Below are 22,004 nucleotides of genomic sequence, written 5' to 3'. Positions count from 1 at the left end.
ACAGATTATACATCCTTTTAAATGAAAAAAAATATTTGATGAAAAATAGTCAAAGAATAATTAACTAAGGGTTCAAGTGGGATAATAACAAAGGTAAAGTTTTATATTTATGAATTTTTAAGTCAGTGTGGAAACAATGAGCTTGATGACAATGTTGTCTGTGTGCATCATTGGACTTGGCTCATGTTGACCCACTGGCAAGTCTTAGAGGAACTTTTTCTTAATATTTTTATTAATTCTTTGAGAATTTCATATAATATATTTTGATTATGTTACCTCCCACACCTCCCTCTATCTCCTCTCAGATCCACCCTCCTTCCTGACCTCCCGGTAATGAGTCTGATGACTTACAAGAAACAAAATGTAGACAGCATCCTGGGAGTTTTTCCCAGGAGCAGGCAGTTGAAAAGTAAGCTCAGGATTACGCGGCCCCAAATAACAACCCCTTTATCAGAAAATGTTATTGGCTTATTTCAAATGCACTTTTCTTCCCAAAAAGACATATGAACACTATCACTGTAGATTTCGAAGTGATTTTCAAATCAAGTTGATTTAATTCAGGTATGGAAAACAATTACCTCTACTCAGGGAGGGGGTCTGGCCTTTGGCCTCAGCTCCAGGGTAGTGACCTTCCAGCCCTGTGCACGTCTGACCTGGTAAGGGTCTTCGTTGGAAGTTCGGCTTTAGTAGAGAGGAAGGAAAGAAAAAACAGGAAGTTAGGGACCAATGTTTGAAGATGCTTAGCATCTTCATGTATATGACCCAGGACCTGTTGCTCAGCGTGGGAGCACACTGTCGGAGTTCTGCATAGTAAATTCATAGCTCTGGGCTCAAAGCACCAGAAGGAATATGACCACCATTCTGCAGGTATTGAATGACTTGCTGTCCTAGTCCATTTAGCGAGCTATAACAAGAACCTGTAAACTGGGTAACTTATAAACAATGGGAACTTATTTCTCACAATATGGAACAGTGGAGTTTAACATTAAATGCCTGCAGATTCACTGTGGGCCTGTGTCCTACTTTTTCAATTTTACTGTCTACGTCTTCACTGCGTAGGAGATAGCTAGCATTGTGTACTCTTTTTTTGTAAGGACACTAATGTTAATCATGAGAGCCCTACCCACGGTATCTAATTGGCTCCTCAAAACACCACATCCAGGAGCATGAGCTTATAGTTCAGAATTCAACAGATGAATGGGGAGGGAGACACAAACATTCATAACATAGCACTCATCGTGTGCCAGCCACTGTCTAAGCCCTTGTTGTGAACCAATTGTCCTAATTAATCCAACAGCTCTATGAAAACAATGTTGTTATCTGAAGCAGCAAACCTAGAGTGAAGTAGCTTGTCCATGGTACAACAGGAAGTGGCAGAGTCAGGATGTGAGTCTCCATCACCTCTGGGCTTTTTGACATTGTCTCTGAAATCTAGAGCAGAGGAAATGAGGTGATTTTGCCGTCTGTTTCATAAAGGTAGATATATCATCTCGGAAAAGTCCTACACCAATTGCTACTTTTGAAGACATGTCCAGTCTTCCCAAGCCAGGGCGGTCTCCTTTATTCTTGTCCTCTATTGTTGTGGTTCCCTGACCCTTTCTCATTATTCTTTCTCTTCCCCACCCCTTGCCCAAAGACCATACCTGGCCTGGTTTTCAGGATCCCTGTGCCTTAGCCTCCTGATGGGAGCGCCCCATGTTATCTGACGATGCATCTTTACCATTCTTTAGTTTAAATCTTTCCTCATGTTCCTGCTGGGGGATGGTCTTTCACAGCGTACAGAAAGACTATCCCACAGCATGTCCCTGACTTGTTTTTCTCCTACAGCCCACCCCATGAGAGTCCTTTCTTCTGCGTGCAGTCTGTCACCCACTAACCTCAAATCTTAGTGTGTGCTTTTTCCTCCTTCCTTTTCTTTTGCTTTCCACTTACAGCGACAATAACTAATGTACAAGTACTCATATAGTACAGTAAATGTCCCTTTACTCGCTAAAGTGGTTACTGCCTAAGGGTGTGCTGTGGCCTGCATGTCCTGGAAACCTGATTGGGGCGGTGAGGGGATGAAGAAAGAGCAGGCATGTGTGCAGAAAAGCTGGGGTCAGGTGAGCCACAGGCACACTGATGGAGTGGCACCAACTCAAAACAACATCCTGGAACCCAGCATCAGGGGAACCCAGCATCAGGGAGGAGTTAGCTCCGAAGGAGGCCGCTGAAGGTAAGTCATCTCAGGCTGTAAACACCTGGGAGCAGGAAGCTGCAGGCACTAGTTTTTACACAAACTGGTTAATCGTTCACAAACATTCATACTTGCACACACTGTCAACATTCGCACTGGGACCAAAAGATGACTTTGCCGTCCCTCTGAACCCCATTCCGGGGAAAGGCTTTGTCAGTTCCCATGGGTCTGAGACAGTGGGTCCTTGACATGGCTGTGAGCAGGGCAACAACACACATTCACTCAGGACTCGTTAATCTTCACTGTCACTCAGGGCTTCCTTAGCTCTGCACAGGCGTGAGTTGCATAGTTGATTACTACTCTTTTTTTTTTCCTAGTGGGTCTAATCCTGGATAGTGACTTGCTGTCTTAGTTCATGTGGTCTGCTTAAACAAATTACCATTAAGTGGGTAGGCTATAAACAGTGAGAGAGCTGGGCCCAGAGCCTGGTTCCCTAACCACCAGTCTAACAGAGGAAAACAACACTTGAACACTACTACAACCTAGTCCCTCCTAAACACTGCAAATACATCTAGCTAAAAGAACAAACTTAAATAATAATAATGAAATTAATCCAACCTAACTCCTGACATGCAAGTCCCAATGTAAAAACAGAAGGAACAGCAGCAAGACAAAACAAGACATGTCTCCTCCAGATTCTGCCCACCCTAGAATAATGTTCCTCAACAAGAGTGGCCTAGATGAAATTCCAGACAAAGAATTCAAAAGCACGATGATAAATCCATTCATAGAAACGAAAGACAGCATAAACACACTCCTGAATGAAATCCCCAAGAACACAAACAGCTGAATGAAATAAGGAAGTCAACGTAGGATATGAATGGGATTCAATAAAGACAGAAATATCAGGGGGAAACCAAACTGAAATGACGCTGGAAATGAAAATTCCAGTGATTGAAATGAAAAGCCCCGTGGAAAGACTCACCAGTGAAACAGATCACGGAGAGGACGAAATGTCAGGACTTGAAGACAAGATGGAGGAATTGGTATATTCATTCAAGGACAACAATAAAAGGTTTTTAAAATGGAAATGTAAGGTACATGATCTTTGGGATGTCATGAAAAGATGAAATCTAAAACACCGAGTAATAGATAGTGCATGGCTATTTTCTTGGAACTGAAACAGCCCCTCCAGGAGGTAGGAAGAGGCTTATGAGACATAGGAGGTAACGAGAAGGTCACATACCTGGGAAGCAGAATCTTGGAGTATTCTCAGAGGCTCCTCCCACACTGCACAGAAGCAGCACACCGCTGCTCAAAGCCAGACTCTGACCAGCGAGCTGCTGAGAAGCGTCTCTGGTTGTTGAACTACCTGTGAGCTGAGCAGAGGGCACCAGGCTTCTGGGTTTTTCGGTAATGCACCTGATATTACTATTATTATTATTATTATTATTATTATTATTATTATTATTGCTGGAGTTGCAAGATTCTTGCTATGGGTCATGAGATGTATAATTAGGGCTGAGCCATGGGGGTCAGAGTAGGGATCCCAAATCGCAAGTTGAAAAGCCTTGCCTGGGGTCCAAGAGCTTGAACATGAAGGTTAGAGGTGAATTTATGGAGTAGAGGCTTTGGTAGACCTGAGGTCTAGACTGGCATGTGAATCTAGTTCCTAAGATGAGTAAACAGTCTAAAAGAGGTCAAAGAAGGAAGGAAGACAAGACAGGGGAAAAGTGTTCAGGTCACTTAGAGGCCAATGTGGCAGGGTCCGTGTCAACTGAGTTCCTGCGGAAAAAGGAACTGACAGCTAGACACCACAGAATCCAATCTATAATATGGACTGCAAATTCATCTAAAATGTCAGAAAGCAGGTGAGGGAGGGTGATGACGGGGGAATTACAGAGGGAGACCCAGATAGATCTACGGTATGTTCATATCCTTGTCTGCCATGCTGGTTCTAGAGGCAACAAAACCTAGAGAAATGTGCAATTTATGTTTGTCGGTTATACAGTTCTAGCTGGTCATTAACAAATGAGTATCCGAGGGACTATATGTTGATATAAAACCGTGTTCTGATGTAATAAGCAAAAGGGAAAGTTCCAGGACGCTGTGTATGGCTTGATCTCCTATTTTGAAACAATTTTTAAGATAAGCTTCAACATTCGTAGTTCACTGTTCATTGTTTTCGTACTGGCAGGCTGGCGGGCAGCTCATAGGTGACCTTCTGCAGTCCTGGCCTGCAGCTGCCAGACCCAAGGGGCTATCACTGCAGCTTCTTATCAAGGTTCCTCCAGTATCTGCATGCTGGTGGAAGTGGGGTGGCCTTCAAGTTAAAACCCGGAAACTGGAACTGCTAGTTTTGGGCAAGCTGTCAGTTGTTTAACTAAATACTAAGCATCCCTCTTGCTACTTAAGGAGCGCTTCCATGGTGCGCCTGGTACCACCAAGAGATTTCTGGGGGCCTGGCAATCTGCATCTGCTAGATGAGGCCCTAGGGTCCAACAGAGAGACGGGGCAGGGTCAGGCTGCCTATGGTCAAAGCTTCCAGGGGCTTCCATCAATGGGCGGGGCATTCTCCAGGGGGCAGGGCGTGGGCGTGGGTCAAGGTCTACTTCTAGGTGAATTCTAGCTTTAAATTTAGTGGCTAGGGGCGGGGCGGGATTGACAGGGGCGGGGCATCTCTGAGGGGCAGGCTTTGAGGGGCGTGGCGTGGCCGGGCACAAGGCATAACACAGCTGCTGGGGATGGGGCGAGGCTGCCCGGGGGCGGGGATTAGAGAGGTTGAACATCCGGGAGGGCGGGGCGTGGTCGGGGACGGGGACCTGTGGCAAGGTAAGCCCTGGACACAAGCAAACTGGCTGGGGCGGGGCTTCCTGGAGGGGCGTGACGTGGGCGGGGCCTGGCCTGTAGGACCGTTCTGTCCATCACAGCCCACGGCTTTAGGCAGCGCTGGAGCGCGCCCACCTGAGAAGCGAGCTGCTGGGGTTCGGGAAGCAGAGTCCTGGGCTGGACCTGAGGGCTGGACCTGGGCTGGCTGCAGCTCAGGCGTACATTCTGAGGTAACATTTGTGGAGCAGCCCCGGGAAGCCGACGGGGCGGGCCTGGCCGGGCCGAGCCGCAGAGGCGAGCCCTCGGATCCGCAGGGCTGCAGAGGGACAGCTGAACCGAACCAGCTGGGGACCAAGCCTGCCGAGTGGAGCCGAGCCGATCCGCCCTCCCCGGGGCTTCGCAGCCTTCTGGCCATTTCGCAGCTAGTTCTGTAGAGGGTTTTTTGGCTAGGGTAAGGCTGTTCCCAAGCCCGGTTTCTCTGGGCAGTTAGAATGTAAGATAAATTGCCCGGTGCAGCTTTAGAGCGGTGCATTTGCACTGTCATTTGTATTCATTTTTAGACTCTGAACTCTGCCCTGGCTTGGCGTCGTCTTTCTAGCACAGTCTGAAAGCAGAGGTTGCAGGAAGATGGGGCAGGCTGCTAGGTGCCCAACTCCCTAAGGGGTTCTAAGGGATGGTCCAGGTCAAGTTCTGTGCAGCCTTTCTGGCATCCTCGAATCTCAAAAGGTGTTTTCAATGCAAGAACAGTTTTGCAAACTTCAGTCTTCAGATACTGTACTTAAAAATGAATGTATCTTTTCAACTAGGAAATTTCCTTCGTAAGTAAATATATCCCAATACTGCAGAGAAGTTTGAACTTTCTCTGTGCTGAAAGATTTATACAGCTTATAAACAAATACATGTATTTATTGAACCACCTTAAATTTTCATGCTATCTCTCCACAGATAGTAAGTAAAATGTGACTTTTCAGAGTCGTTTAGTGCCTGATACGGAACCTTAGTGTAGCTAGCTTCCAGTGCAACGCCTGGCAAGTACTATGATATTTCCACAAGCTAGTTTTTCATTTGGGCAGAAAATAGTTTTAGTATTAGTAATTTACTAATACAATCGCTTAATATATAGTGATTTATGAATAACCTAAGCATAAATTATTATATGCCCTAGTGATGCTTTTGTGGTGTTTTCCAAGATTGAAAGTGAGGGCAAAGGGATGTTGGTGAGTACCCGATGCAGCAACTGCTTCATTTCATTGGGTCAGCGTGAACTTCCGTACGAGAGTCTTGAAAAAGAAGTGATCCATTTTTTTAATGTAAAAAGAAATGACCAGGTTTTTTTTTAATGGCCCCATGTATTTAAGGTAGAATTTTTATATAAAACATTTCCAAGAAAAAATTTTTAATGGGAATACAATATGACCAAGTGGCATTCCATATTCATAAATCATTTTATGTAGCTCATATTATTTAACTAAAAATGAATATATGATCAAAAAAGTATTTCCAAGTAATACAAATCGATTTATCTTACATTCTAAAATATACTGACACATATCCCTGCAATGTTGTGCTATATGAAGTTTATGATCAGGAGGGTAGAGTTTTATGCTTTATTTATGTGAGGAGAAGGAAAATTAACATGTATTTCACTAAATTACTGGTATTAATAGACTATTCCTTTTTAAGAAGTTTATTTACTTATTATATTGGTGTTTTGCCTGCATTTATGTCTATGTACCATGTGTGTACTGATGCATATGTGGGTGCTGGGAATTGAACTTGGGTCCTCTGTAAGAGCAGAAAGTGCTGTAACCACTGAGCCATCTTTTCAGCTCCTAATAACATTAATTATTTATGATGATTCAGTAAACTGGTAATTTAATGAATTGAGCAAATTGAACAATTTCTTGTTATATACAGTTAAGTTTATTGTATTACACAGTCACTCTGTGTAGAAAACTGTGAGGCAGTTATACAAGACCTGGCATTTGGATAAAGTCTTTGTCCTCACTTTGTCTCCTAGTAAAGTTTTATATTAGGCATAGCCTTTCTTTTTATTTATTCGTTTTTTTGGGGGGGGGTTTTGTTTTTTGTTTTTTTGTTTTTGTTTTTTGAGACAGGGTTTCTCTGTGTAGCTTTGGAGCCTGTCCTGGAACTCACTCTGTAGCCCAGGCTGGCCTCGAACTCACAGAGATCCGCCTGGCTCTGCCTCCCGAGTGCTGGTATTGTTTGCAGGTTCAGATGGAGATGCATAGAGTAGCTCTTTCTCTGACATTTGCGTTACAAGGGGTTTTGTCTTCCATTCCAGTTCCCAAGCTCTAAAAATGACTTCATGTTTTTTACAGTCATTTTATAGGTCAGTCCTGCTTCTGGGATCCTACCTTGTGTTGTGGTTAAGAAATGTTTCACATCACTCAGACTGGATCACATGACAAATGTACCTACACTGTAAATAAATATCTCAGTATATTTGAAGGTATGTTCAAATCTGATACTAAATTTGTATATACATTCCTAACACTGATGGGTGAAAGTAGGGTTAAGTCAGTGATCAGAGTTACGTTCAGAACCATTTTTTACCATTATAAAGCCTCTCAAATAATGGCGCATTATTACTATTCTTACATAAAACATGCAGAGAAGATTACAGATAATTTCTTATATGTGTCGGTGTATCTGGGCTTCAGATGTCAGCACTGTCCCAAGTAGTTAACACCTGGGGATTCTTTCTGGGGAGAAGAATGTTCATTCTCCATGTTCTTTATACAGAGGAGCAGATATGGACTCGTGTAACAACTCTGTCCCTGCTGTGTCCACATGCCCCAGAATTCTTATGTCCAAGCTGTCACGTGAAATTCATTGTGAATCATTTGGTTTTCTCTTAGAATTGTGACTTGACTTATGGAATGAAAATAGTTCAGAAAAATACAAGCTAGTATAGCAGCACTTCTTAAGTATGCACGATGCACCAATACAGAAAGGGGTCTAATCCTCAGAGCAGCTTTATGAGTGCTCTGATCCCTGCTTTATGGATGAGAAGCCAGGGTTAGAGTCAATGGTGAGTGCGCGGCATAGCTGAGTTGAGTTGTCTCCCCGATCTCCCAGGAGTCTGGCGGAATCTCAGTGTGTGGCAGTTCTTTTGTAGGACACAGTAAGATGCAGCCCTTAACCATGGGGAAAACATAAGTGGGGTGTATGCTACTTTGAATGCTTCTTCTTAGAGCCCCCCAACCACTTCTTCATGCACAAAGTCAGTCACGTGCAGTTCTCTTTTCCCCTCTCATACAGCTTGCTCCACCTCACTCGTATCATTTACCGTGGTGCTCAGCCGTTGATCATGGTTTTGAGAGCGGGTCCCACCTCACTCATCATTTACCGTGGTGCTCAGCCGCTGATCATGGTTTTGAGAGCGGGGTTTGCACAGTGTAGCACTTATCGGTGCACAGCAGTGGAAGTTACTGTTAAACGTGTGTTAGTGGATTAGTGTCCATTTCTAATATTATTCTGTACAGTTAGAGTAGATATTTGCGGAATGATGAAAAAGAAACCAACAACACTTTCTGATACTTACAGAATGAAGAGGAATAATTTCTCTGCTGTGAATAAAGTTGTCCAGACTCCGCCAGTAGTGAAGCAGCCCAAACGTGGGCTCTGCCCTTCTCTCACCCAGACTCATGTGCTCTCTGTTCTTCTAGACTGGGGGACTTTACCTCACCATGTGATATTACAAATTTTCCAGTATCTTCCTTTAATAGACCGAGCCCGCGCATCTTCTGTGTGTAGGAGATGGAATGAAGTATTTCACATTCCTGACCTCTGGAGAAAGTTTGAGTTTGAGCTGAACCAATCAGCCACTTCCTATTTTAAGTCCACTCATCCTGATCTCATTCAGCAGATCATCAAAAGGCATGCTGCGCATCTGCAGTATGTCAGCTTTAAGGTAGGAACAGCTTGCATCGCTAGGTCCTTTTGTGTGTTTGGATCTTTCCTTTGAGGCACTGGTAAATGCTCCGGGATTTTCATCCCACATTGCTTTTTCATTGTTCTCTAGTTATCGCACAGACTGAAATAGAGAAGGTCGACTGTAATTGAGTGACTTAAGGTTCAGTTTTCTCATTTGGCTATTATTATTAATTACCCATAAAGACCTGAAAGCTTGAAACGCTGCAAAGTTACTTTGCCATATTTCTGTTTCTCCCTTTGTGAGCTCAGACATTTCATATGAAAATAATTGTTTATATTGATGAAAGGGATCAACAAAACTTGGTTATTGAATTCCATTAAATGATTGCATTTCCAGTGGTTCTGATGAGTTGCCTTTGGGAAATTCAGATTAAAACTTGTCTTTATAGGTTGACAGTAGTACTGAGTCCGCAGAAGCTGCCTGTGATATTCTTTCTCAGCTGGTAAATTGTTCTATCCAGACCTTGGGATTGATTTCAACAGCCAAGCCAAGTTTTATGAATGTGCCAAAGGTAAGACCACTGTACCTTTTGTGATATATGATAAACTCCTTTTTAAATGATGTTGTGTTCATGTGTGTGCCGGTGCGCATATGTGTGCATGCATGTGACTGTCAGAGGACAGGTGTCCCCCCCACCCCCAGAAACACCATCTACCTCCTTTAAGACTGGGTTTCTCATTGGCTTAAAGTTCACTAATTAGGCTAGAGTGGCTGGCCAAGTAGCCCCAGGAGTCTGCCTGTCAGTTAGCATTCGGTGCTGGATAACCAGAGAGGAGAGATGGGGTTGTTTCAGAGTCCACAGCACTGTCTGCTGCGGGCCTCACCTGAGTGTCCCCAGCTCCTCAGAGACACCTTCTCAAACTGTCACTCTGTCCTGTTGTCTTAGTTTCTTGCCCCATTGCTGTGAGAAAATACTCTGTCAAAAGCAATGCAAGGGAGAAGAGGCCTGCCCTGGCAGTTCCAGGCCATAGTCCGTCATGGTCAGGAAGCCAAGGAGCAGGAGCTTGAAGCATCTGCTCACATGGCATCCATTGTCAGGGAGCAGAGTGCTGGGTGCCTGCTGCTGCTCTTCAGTGTCCATTCCCCACTCATACAGTCCAGGATCCCCAACAGGAAAAGGTGCTGTCTCCAGTCAGCGAGTCTTCTCACCTCGGTTAGCATCATCAGGGGGATTCTGGGTCAGGGAGGTGGCTCACTGGGTAAAGGTGCTTTGCACCTTTCAGTCTAGGAATCTGAATTTAGAGCTCATATGGTGGCAGGAGAGAACCAATCCCTGCAGTTTGTCCTTTGACCTCCACATGTGGGCACTAGCGTGTGCACATGCATGAACATACACAAATAAGTAATTAATAAATAATAAGATGATCCCTAAAGGCTCCAGGACGATTTGAGTCTGTCAAGTTGACAGCTAACACTAACCTAACGCTACACTATTGTATCTTCTCTATGCCATTTGTTAGTACTCAAAGCCATCTTAATGATTAATGTAGCCTGTTTGTTGTCTTCTCACACTCAGACTAACTCTTTGAAGGATGGAATCTCTCCATTTTGTTTACCACCAGAAACCCAGGTTAAATAGCATTTGGTTTGTAACAAGCACTTCATTATGGCTGTTGGTAATCACCTCATGGAGACCTCCCACAGTAGAGGGTCGGGATAACCGTGTTTTCACTCCTGTAAACTGGGTCATGGCTCTCTTAGCCAGGCTTTCTGCTAGCCTGTTATCTTTTTAGGAGATAGGCTGGAAAAAATTGGGTCATTTAGGGATTTAGAATAATATAAGTAATCAGATGAAAACCGACTAGTGCTAAATAGTTACTTCCTTGTTTATAAACCACAGGCTCAGACAGACCTGATGAGTCTTAGGTTCTAAAGCTAAGGCTAGCAGTGCCCATCAGCCTTCAGGGCCAGCATCTGGGTTTGCTGATGCAGTTACCCAGCAGATGCCAGGCAGTAGGTAGCCTGCTCTGTCTCGGTGAACTCTGTGGCCTCCGGACAGCTTGAGAAGCTCTCCAGGATCCTGTCTTGTTTTTCCTACTTATAAACCAGTGGGAAAACTAGACAAGATTATGGGAATTTGAACATAAGACTATAGCAAATGTGACTGTGATGAAGCATGTGCTGTGCCACATCAGTGTCCTTCAAGACTAAAAGAACTAATTCAGAATTGATTGAAGAGAAAAAAAATCACCTTTCTAGTTCTTGAAAAAGAGATATGGTTCTATAATAATTTAGTACTATAATAATTTTCTACTATGAGAAAACCACTTGGAATTAGTGTAAGACAACATGTTTACACATTTATAACCAATGTAGTCATCCTAACAGGACCAGTAGAACCTTTAATACAACCAAGATTGAATCTGTGGAAGGAAACTTTCCACACTTTCTGACTTTGCCAGAAATAGTGAATCTGAAAATGTGTGGAATTCTGCCTACATTGAGGACAAATTATTAATAAGCTTTTATCTTATAATTCTTCAAAAATGTAACTATTCTATTTATTTTGTTTAAATCTACTAGAAAAAGAACATAAGATTATGCATCCCTTCATTCATCCTTTTAACAAATGTTTATTGACGACTATGTGCCAGGTACTGAGTAAGTCTGGAAATATGGAAGCAAATGAAATAGGGGAACTGTATTTTTCCCAGCAAGAGGTAGGAAGAATCCCTAGGTAGGATTCTAGGCCGTGAGGGCTGTACAGTTCTGCCTCAAATCCTCAGCTGCATTGTGGAGCTGGGTGAAGCCAACCCAGACTATGCAACAGGAAAGCACATGGCTGTGGGCCATGCAGACTTCCCCTGTGAGCATTAGTGACTATTTCATGCAGCTCTCGTGCCATACAGTATTCTTCTTCAGATGTTTTCAACCCTTGAATAATGTCAACAATTTATTCTTCACTCAGGCAGCATAGATAAACAGACTCTGCATTGAGCTTGGCTGGTGGTCCATAGTTAGGTAATCCCTATTCTAGAAAATAAATAAATTATATCCTTTTAATAGTAGACCTCAAATTCTTAAGGTTGAAAATAACTAAGCCCTTAAGGTTGAAAATAGCTAAGCCATCCTTTATGAAATATTTGGGACTTCTTTCTGTCTCATCATTTCATTTCTAGTTGTACTTTGGAACTTTTTTTTATAGGAATGGATATGCACATTAAGAAAGTCTACACTGCCAGGCAGTGGTGGCACATGCCTTTAATCCCAGCACTTGGGAAGCAGAGGCAGGTGGATCTCTGTAAGCTCAAGGACAGCCTTTTCTACAGAGTGAATTTCCAGGACAGCCAAAGCTACACAGAGAAACCCTGTTTCAAAACAAAACAAAAACAAAAACAACAAAACAACCCCAAAAGACAAAAAATAAGCAACAACAACAACACCAAACCCAAACAAAGTCTACACCACAAATAAGTTAGTTTTCCCCCAAAGATTCAAGGTTGGTTTTGCATATGCGTATATGTAATGTAACACATAAATAGGTTTAGAAATGGAAATCACATGATCATCTCACTAGAGCACAAGAGAACTCTGACAGAGTCCAATACCCCAACATTCCTCTAAACTTGGATGAGTGTGTCCACTCTAACCGCTCTTATTCAACATAGAACATGAAATCTTAGCTAGAGCACTAAAGTTAGAGAAAGAAATAAAAGGGACACCGATGGGAAAGGAAGAAGACAACTGTTCATACTTGCAGACATGATTCTATACTTTCAAGATGCTTAAGAGTTCACCAGAGAACCTTAAAGTCCAGCAGAGTAATGAGGTACAAAATCACCATGGAAAAGTCAGTAGCTTTTCTATGTATTAATAATGAGAAGAAACCAAGAAGAAAATCCTGTTTATGATCCAAAAAAGATCCCCAGAACTCAGGATCAAACCTAACTTGGGAGCAAGATGGTAGGAGAGATCTACAATGGAAACATTAAGACAACAAAGAAAGATAAGTAAGAAGATACTAGAAGATGGAAAAACCAAAGTGGTTTTCAGATTCAACAGTCTCCATCAAAATTGCATTGACATTCTTCACAGAAATAGAGAAAAGCACTCTGTTGTTTATACAGAAGCTTGAATAAACCCTCCTCGACACAGCAGTTCTAATCAGAAAGCAGTGTGGGAGTACAAAAGCTGGTCACAAAACCAGACATACAAGCTGAGTTATAGAGCTCAAACAGGTACAGCCGCCTGGCTTTCGACACAAGTCAAAAACATGCATTGGAAAAAACACGGCATCTTCATTTGATGGTTTGATGGAAAACTGGACATCCACATGTAGAAGAATGAAACTAGATCCTTATCTCCTATGCAGTTTTTTTTTTGTTTGTTTGTTTTTTGTTTTTGGAGACAAAATTTCTCTGTATAACACCCCTGGCTGTCCTAGAAGTCACTCTGTAGCCCAGGCTGGCCTTGAACTCACAGAGATCCACCTGCCTCTGCCTCCCGAGTGCTGGGATTAAAGGTGTGCACCACCACCACCTACCTGATCCTTATCTCTTACCCTGTACAGGAATCACTGGAATAGAATGTAAGACCTAAAACTGAGCTCAAACAGCTCCAGCCACCTAATCCCTTACAAAAGGCAAGAATGCACATTAAAAGAATTACTATGTGGTCCAGTCATGCTACTGGTAAACTACCTGGAGTATAGTCTAAGTCAGCTACACAGAGATGCATGCACAGCCATGTCTATTGATTTACTGTTCATAATAGCTAAAAAGTAGAACCAGCCTAGATGTCCATCAACAGACACATGTACATACACAGTAGAACTTTTTTTCACCATGAAGAAATGTGAAATCATGGTATTTTCAGGAAAATGTATGGAAGTGGAGATCATTATGTTAACTGGAGTAAATCAGACTCAGGAAAACAGATACTGCATGTTTTCTCTCATATGCAGACTTTATGTGTGTCGTGTGTGTGTGTGTGTGTGTGTGTGTGTGTGTGTGTGAGAGAGAGAGAGAGAGAGAGAGAGAGAGAGAGAGAGAGAGAGAGAGAGAGAGAGAGAGAACGGAAAGGGAACAATGAAAGAGAGGGAAGGGGAGACAGAGACAGAGACACAGAGAGAAATGGAATACACATGAAGAGCAGGGGTAGTATTGCAGGGCTGAGGAGACCAGAGGCAGCTAAGCCGGGAGGCTAGGGAATGGCCGAGCAGAGGATGGATGAGAAGAAAGCACAAGGACATATGTGCATGAAAATGCTGCAATGAAACCCATACTTCATATGCTAACTTGAAATTTTATTTAAAAAGGAAATAGGAATGTCTTCTACTGGCTAATGACAGCGTGAAAATATAATGTATTCATTGTCTTTACTGAACTTTTAGCATTAACAATTTGTTTTTTTAATGCTACTTGATTGCAACTATGAGTTTTAAATAACAATTTCATAATTTTTTCCTTATTGCCACGCAAGTCTCATTTTGTGTCAGCGCTTACAGTTGTGTTTGTCAACTCAAAATCATTATCATCCATTAAAATTGAAGACACGCCAGTGGACGACCCCTCCCTGAAGATCCTGGTGGCCAACAACAGTGACACTCTGCGGCTCCTGAAAATGAGTAGCTGTCCTCATGTTTCATCTGATGGTAGGTTGTGGTTTTTTATGTAAGTTGATTGATGGCTTTTATTATAGTAACAATAGATTACTCATTGAGAAGTACATGCCTCTGGAACACAATTTATTGATTGTATTCAAAAACAATCTTAATCTTCAAATTAGATGTAAGTTGCTTCTTCTGAGGATATTTTTTCCTTGGGCATGTGTTAGTCTTTTCTAAATTAGTGACCTATTTTGACAGTTTCATGCACAGATATACGGTATTTTGATCACGTTCACCCCATGCCCGTCTTTTGTTCCTCCCCTGCCAGAGCCCCTCTCCTCCCCAGCTAGCTCCCCGTCGAAGAATTAATTTCTTCTCCATTTTTTGACCTACTGAGTTTAATGGGATTACTTTCATGAGCTTGGGTTGGGATTATTTTTTGGCACACGGGCAGTTTACCAGTGGCAGAACCACTGAAGAAAGTCTTCTCCCCAGCAACAATCACCAGAAAATAGCTCCTCACAGAGGGGCGGGACCTCATGACCCCCTCCCCGACCCGTGGTGATCTGTTGGTGGGTAACTCAGCTGCTGTGAGCTCGCTCGGGAGTGCAGGAACAGTGTCCCGTCCAGAAGACCGCAGTCCACGGGTTCTGTCCCGCCCTCCGGCTCTTGCATCAGTTCACTTGTCCCCTCTGCGGTGCCCCCGAGTCTCGCTTTCGGGTTGAGCACTCAAAAGCCACCTGCATTTCCACCTCTTGCACCAGTTCAAGTCTCTGCAGCAACCGCTGTCCACTACAAATGGGGCTTCTCTGACTCCGGCTCAGCGGTGCTAACCCTTGAGCATGAGACAGGGATTTAGAGGTCGGTTTGGCGGGCGTAGCCTGCCTCGTTAGCAGAATGACCATAGAAGCTTTCATGTCAGGTCCCGTGACCTTCCCAACTATGGGCCTTGGAACAGGTTTGCAGTACCGAGCATGGATTCTCTTCTGTGGAGTGGGCCTCAAATTCAGTTAGAACGTGTTACTCCCGGAACAGAGGTATTGCCGTTGCGCCAGTGGAGGCTGGTGGCACACAGGATTCATAGCTGTAGATCCTTTTCTCCCCCGGCAGCCTTCAGAGCACTTTGAAGCGTTATGAAAGCTAGACTGCAGAAAATTTCCAGCTCAGTTTCAGCTTGATTCATCTACATCCTGTGGCCAGAGCTTGTGTCCATCATCCAGCGTCCTTTTCACTTTCTTTCTTGGATGTCTTGAAGTTTTCCTTGTAGATGGGTTTCACTTCCTTGGCTTGGTTCATTCCACGGTGTGCATGTAGGGTGGGGGCAATTGTGAATGGATTGTTTTCCTGATTGCTTCCTCAGCATATATGTTATTGGTATGTAGAAAAATGCAGTGATTTTTGTATGTTTATTTTGTATTCTGCCACCTTTATCCATGTTCATGAGCTCCACAGGTTTTCTGGAAGAGTCTAATGCACAGAAGTATGTGGTCTGCAAGTACTTGACTTCCTTTCCTGTTGCCTTAGGTTCTACAGCTGTGGTAAAACACTATGACCAAAAGCAACTTGGGGAAGAAAGAGTTTATTTCATCTTCTAGTTTGTAGTCCATCACCCAGAGAAGTCAGCACAGGAACCTGGAGGCAGGAAGTGATACAGAGGCCATAAAGAAAGAGGAATGCTGCTTACTGGCTGGTTTCCTATGGCTTGCTAGGCCTGCTTTTTAATACATCCTAGGACCACCTGCCAAAGGGTAACATTACCCATAATAGGCTTGACATTCAGATATCAATCAGTAATTACAAAAACTCACCACGGGCTTCCTCACAGGCCTATCTGGTGGGGGCATTTTCTCAATTGAGGTCCCCTCTTCCCAGATGACTCTAGCTGTGTCAAGCTGACATAAAACCAGCCAGCTCACTTATTTATATTCCTTTTATTTGCTTCTCTTGGCTTGGCATTCTAAGGCTTTGATTACTATGGTAAGAGTGGAGGAAGTGAGCAGCCTTGGTTCATTCCTATTTTAGTTAGAATGCTTTGGGATCTTTTCCCATTCATATAATGTTGGCTATAGGTTCACCATAGATAGCCTTTATTATGTTGAGATGCATTTTTTTCTGTTCCCAGTTTCTTCAGAGCTTTTATCATGAAGGATTGTGGCATTCTGTCAAAACCCTTTTCTGCTTCTGTTGAGAAAGTCATGTGATTTCTGTCTTTAAGACCATTTATGTGATGTCTTACATTTATTGATTTACACCTGTTGACCCCTCCATGTAGCTGTAGAATAAAACCAACTTGATCATGCTGAATGACCTCTTTGATGAGTTCCTATATGTAGTTTGCAACCATTTTTAAGAGTGTGTGTGTGTGTGTGTGTAAATTTAAATATAAACTTTGAGTAATGTTAGAAAGTGTGAAATTTATCTTTCAGAATCTGCCTAGTAATCTCCAGTTGATTCATTTTGCTAAAAATGTCACAACTTCATTCTTATGACTCAGTAGAAATCATTGTATCTGTGGAGCACATTTTCTTCACTCGCTCCTCTGTTAGTGGACACCTAGGCTGTTTCCCTGTCTCGGCTGTTATGAATAGTGCCTCAGCCAACATGGTTGCCCAAGCATCTCTGCTGTGCTGAATTAGCCTTTTGGGGGTCCCTAAGATGGGTGGAGCAAGTCTTCCAGTAGCTCTGGTTTGAGTTCTTTAGGAACCTCCACACTGATTTCCATAGTGGCTACCCCAGTGGCTGCATATCCCAATCCCCTCAGCAGTGTGTAAGGGTTTGGGGACAAGTTTAATTAATCTGCACATGTATAATGATATATGTTAGCAGCCATTTTCTCAAGTATCATTAGTTATCTGTTATAGTAAACTAACTAATAGAAAATTTAAATTTACAAAATCTGTTTTAGTATCAGTGTGATTCTTTGTTGTTAAGGATTTCTCCCACTTCCCACAGGAATCCTCTGTGTGGCTGACCACTGTCAGGGCCTCAAAGAACTGGCATTGAATTACTACATTCTGAGTGATGAACTTCTCCTTGCACTATCGAGTGAGACTCATGTAAACCTCGAACATCTCCGAATAGATGTTGTAAGTGAAAATCCTGGACAGGTCAAGTTTCACTCCATTAAAAAACACAGTTGGGACGCACTGATTAAACACTCTCCGGGAGTTAACATTGTCATGTACTTCTTTTTGTATGAAGAAGAGTTTGAGACATTCTTCAGAGAAGAGACCCCTGTCACTCACCTGTACTTCGGGCGTTCAGTAAGCAGAACCATTCTAGGCCGAATAGGTCTTCACTGCCCACGGCTCATTGAGTTAGTGGTGTGTGCAAACGGCCTTCAGCCCCTGGACTCCGAACTTATCTGCATTGCCAAGCACTGTAAAAACCTGACAGCCTTGGGCCTGAGTGAGTGTGAAGTCAGCTGCAGTGCGTTCATTGAGTTTGTAAGACTCTGCGGCAGAAGGCTCACCCAGCTGTCTATCATGGAGGAGGTTCTGGTCCCTGATGACAATTATACCCCAGACGAAGTTCACACTGAAGTTTCTAAGCACCTGGGAAGAGTATGGTTCCCAGATGTGATGCCTATCTGGTAACCAGCTACCAAAGGTTCCAAATGTTGGTAGAATTAGCTGTTGTCTGTCTATGCAAATGTAAATTTTGAGATGAGCTGCTGAACTATTTTAGGTTAAATATTTACTGTTTGCCAGCTGTCTTAATTGGTTGATGCAGAATCATATGAAAACAATATAACAAATTTGAATAGCCGGAAATCTTTATCAGTAGGACACAGATACTATGTGTTAATTAGATGGTTGATAGGGCAGATTACAGATACCTAAGATTTAGATAGACTTAGACTTCTTAGTCCTCTTTGGAGGCATATTTTAGCTTACTAAGAAATTTATATAATTAATATATAATTATAATTTATAGTATTAGATCCCTTTAAGTTATGTATTTTTATGTTACAACCTCATGTTATTTTAATTTCATCTCTTTCATTTTGGTACCAATACATGTGTTACAAAATATATACTGTTAAAAATCAAGGTACCATTATAGAGTTGTTCATCATTGTGCTTACAAAATTTTTAGCATCTTGTGATTCAGTAAACAACTTTGATTTCTAGAGTACTTTAAATTCATTTTTAGATTAACTTGTAAGGTAGTTTGCATTATGTTAAAATCCAGTAATACTAATTCATTTCATAAAGATACAGCAAATAGAAGATACTGTGATTATTAATTGAACACACGGTGTGGGTGAAGAGGTAAGTTTTGCAGAATGTGTTTGGAAATCAGTGTTTACTAGCCTGCTGCTGTTGATCTGGGACTGTGCCATGTCCTTTGCACATGTGACCTGTCATTTAATTAGTAACCCTGGTGACATCCTTCATCAGCTTGCCCTTAGACTGGAGATGTAGTCTTAGAAGTTGCCTGGGTGCTCGGCTTCATTTCCAGCCACTCTACCTGCCCTTTGCCCACTTCCCACCTTCTCTGTTTCTCCAACTGCCCTGCACTCGGCCACCGCAAAGCATCTGTCCATCTCTCTACCTGCTCCTCTGTGCTCCCTCAGATCTTTCCCCTGTGCACTTCCTGGGGGACGTTGTCCTCGCCGCTGTCCCAGCTCCTGAGTCAGACCCTTTGCTCGTGTCCAGAGTATTCTGCTCTTCTTTGTAGACCCATTGCTGTGCTGTGTGTGGTCTGCTTATCTCATTATGACTGGTTTACTTCATTGTGTTGTAAACTCCACCAGGACAAGATCACTGCGTGTGTGTGTGTGTGTGTGTGTGTGTGTGTGTGTGTGTGTGTGTGTGTGTACAGTTACTATTAGAGGTCAGCTTTCAAAAAAAGAAACATTTTTATTATTTTCCAGTTTTGAGTACTTTTCATTATCAAAATGCAAGTATCCTCACCTATTAAGCAATTAGGATGCACTGTAGTTTGTAAATAGTTTGGAAAATAGACTTATTTTCCATACTTATTGTCCATACTTATGCATTCTTATGGTGAGCTCTGCAAGACATGTGTCTTACATTCACTTGTGTGTTCCTTGATCTTCGAACTGTGTGCAATAGTGTGTCCTGGGTAACAACAATAGTAATTCTTGAAGACAGAGTTCTAGTATTGCAGATCATATCATTTATACACATTAAGATACTAGAAAGATGTGCCACAATTTAAAACTTAAAATCTAATCAGGGTAACAGCACCTCAGGCATAAAAGAAATGGCTTAAGTGCGATGGAGCTGGGGTCAGGGTAATGGAAATACTGAGTAGATAAGCCTGTGGCTTCACTTGCTGTTGCCTCAGTGAGATAACGCTGTGCACAGCTGGATAGGAGGCTGGCAGAGTGCCAGTGGTGTGCACACCTGCATAGGAAGGTGACAGAGTGCCAGTGGTGTGAACACCTGGATAGGAGGCTGACAGAGTGCCAGTGGTGTGCACAGCTGGATAGGAAGGTGACAGGGTGCCAGTGGTGTGCACAACTGGATAGGAAGGTGACCTAGTGCCAGTGATATTTGCCCTAGAAGCTAAGGCAGCAGAACAGTGGGATTAGAGAAGAGCCACCAAGGGATGGTTTTCCCTACAGCCTGGTTGCACCACAAAAGGAAGACTGGCGTCTCTGAGACGTATGACACGTTCTGGTCTAAGTAGAGCTTTTCGGTGGCTCCCGTGGGAACCTCACGAACCAAACACCATACTGAATCACAGTGATCTACGTTTATTAATTCGTGTCCATCCCTCTGGTTGGTAACCTCCTGGGTTAGTAAAAGGAAGGACAAACATTGTAAAGGCAGCTGGGAACAACACAAGAAGGCGCTGGGTCTGCAACGCGTCCCCTGGTGGAAGCGTCTCCGTGTCCTTTCGAAGCCTGTGAGTTCCGCTCTACCTGGGATCGGAGGACCTGGCTAGATGAGTGCATTTCTTAGAGATGGGTCGTAAACTTGAGCCTTTGAAAGCATTTTAGTCCTATTTGCATGCCTGTTCATGTTAAAGTATTTGTGTTTGTTGGAGGATTGTGGGAACTTTGAGATAATTTTGTGGGCAGAAGCAAACGGAGTGGGTGGAGAGAAGGGTCCTTCTGTCCGTCAAACAGAAGAAACAACAACTGGACTGTCTCTATTCCCTCTTCCTTCCTGTGGTCCTTGCAGGCCTCCTTTGCTATTTGCAGAGTCAAGGGACGGGTCAGGAGGGTGGGCAGACAGTGAGTGCATCTGCATTGCTTTTGTCCCCCAAGTGCGATCAGTGCCCTCTTAAAAGATGTGTGAGTTCACCCTTCTGTGGACCTAACCTCAATTGGCTGCTGACCTTGCTGTTCCATTAAATTAATTTTCTACAACTAACTAAAAGCAATTTCAAAATAAAAATCCTTTTATCCATATTCACTCACAGTTATAAAACATGACAATATCTGGCTCCACATTTTTAATAACTTTTATGAAGAAAAGCAAGTTTCTTAGTGTTCTTTGTCTTTTGTCATTTGGACCTTAAATCAGAACCTACGAGCAGCTCTGATGTAATCCACTAGAGGGCGCAGTATTCTAGTTCTTCCTAAGGAAGATGTTCTTTGTCTGGAGTTTGCATTTCTCTATAATGTGCATGGCAGGCAGAAGGTAGTGCTCCTGCGCTGCTCTGTGGACTTACAATCAGCTTGGCTTTGAAAATGCTAGCCATGTTTTACTGTGTTCACCTCCTAAGCACCAATCCAGAGTGTTGATTATGTGGAACAAACTTCACTGGTCAGCTAATTTAGATCCTTTTCAGTGGCCTCCAGAGCCACTTCCGTCGGAGTCTTAGCGGGAGTGTGATGCTTAGCTTTCGGAAGCAAATGCAATCCACTGGAACGATACAAAGTTAGTGGGCACCAGTGAGTGTTACAGAAGGTCATCAAACTGAACAGTGATGCATATATTTTTTAAATCAAAATTAATTTTGTGGGAGATTGGTTTGAGACAGGGTTTCTCTGTGTAGCTTTGGTGCCTGTCCTGGATCTCACTCTGTAGACCAGGCTGGCCTTGAACTCACAGAGATCCACCTGGCTCTGCCTCCAAGTGCTGGGATTAAAGGCGTGCGCCATGACATCCCGGGAAAACTTTAATTTCAGTGTACTAGTCCTTCATCGATATTGTGACGTGCTGGATGATGACAGGAACCTCCCTCCCTCCTTCCTCCCTCTCCCTCTCTCTCTTTCTTTCTTAATTTTATCACCTATATGTATTCTTGGAAATTTTGTTATTTTATTGGTTTTGACCTTAGAAAAAGAGCATCCCACTTTAAGTGAATTTTTCACCTTTCTTAAATTACTGTTATTTCTATCATTTGCGTATATTATTATATTCAACTAAGCTTCATTTATTATGGCTTCTGTGTAATATTTGTCTCTGTAATTATGACCAGGTCTTTAAAATCTGTCACTGTTAATGGGCATTTGGATTGTCTCTGGTTTTACTATGACAAGTAGTGTTGTCATGGACATTATTATG

The 22,004-nt window shown here is 42.9% G+C and overlaps 1 protein-coding gene across 1 annotated transcript; it reads left to right on the top strand.

Annotated features, from left to right (window-relative positions):
* Positions 1-5,105: 5,105 nt before the first annotated feature.
* Positions 5,106-21,493, top strand: LOC114688856 (F-box/LRR-repeat protein 21). The gene is made up of 6 exons (XM_028863351.2): positions 5,106-5,235; positions 7,348-7,478; positions 8,576-8,942; positions 9,355-9,477; positions 14,388-14,559; positions 17,467-21,493. Exons 3-6 carry the CDS (start codon positions 8,577-8,579, stop codon positions 18,108-18,110), a joined length of 1,305 nt encoding a protein of 434 aa, XP_028719184.1. The 5' UTR covers positions 5,106-5,235; positions 7,348-7,478; position 8,576; the 3' UTR covers positions 18,111-21,493.
* Positions 21,494-22,004: the final 511 nt, after the last annotated feature.

The sequence above is a fragment of the Peromyscus leucopus genome, chromosome 5, assembly GCF_004664715.2.
Source record: "Peromyscus leucopus breed LL Stock chromosome 5, UCI_PerLeu_2.1, whole genome shotgun sequence".
Classification (NCBI taxonomy): Eukaryota; Metazoa; Chordata; class Mammalia; order Rodentia; family Cricetidae; genus Peromyscus; species Peromyscus leucopus.
The sequence above is the reverse complement of the archived record's forward strand: the minus strand, read 5'-3'. Positions and strand labels throughout refer to the sequence as shown.

What these genes read in the sequence shown, in the direction of transcription:
- LOC114688856 (XM_028863351.2), top strand. Translation starts at nt 8,577, where the DNA reads ATGAAGAGGAATAATTTCTCTGCTGTGAATAAAGTTGTCCAGACTCCG. An exon ending in TGCAGTATGTCAGCTTTAAG is followed by an intron (nt 8,943 to 9,354) that starts GTAGGAACAGCT and finishes TTGTCTTTATAG; the next exon opens with GTTGACAGTAGTACTGAGTC. An exon ending in GTTTTATGAATGTGCCAAAG is followed by an intron (nt 9,478 to 14,387) that starts GTAAGACCACTG and finishes TTGCCACGCAAG; the next exon opens with TCTCATTTTGTGTCAGCGCT.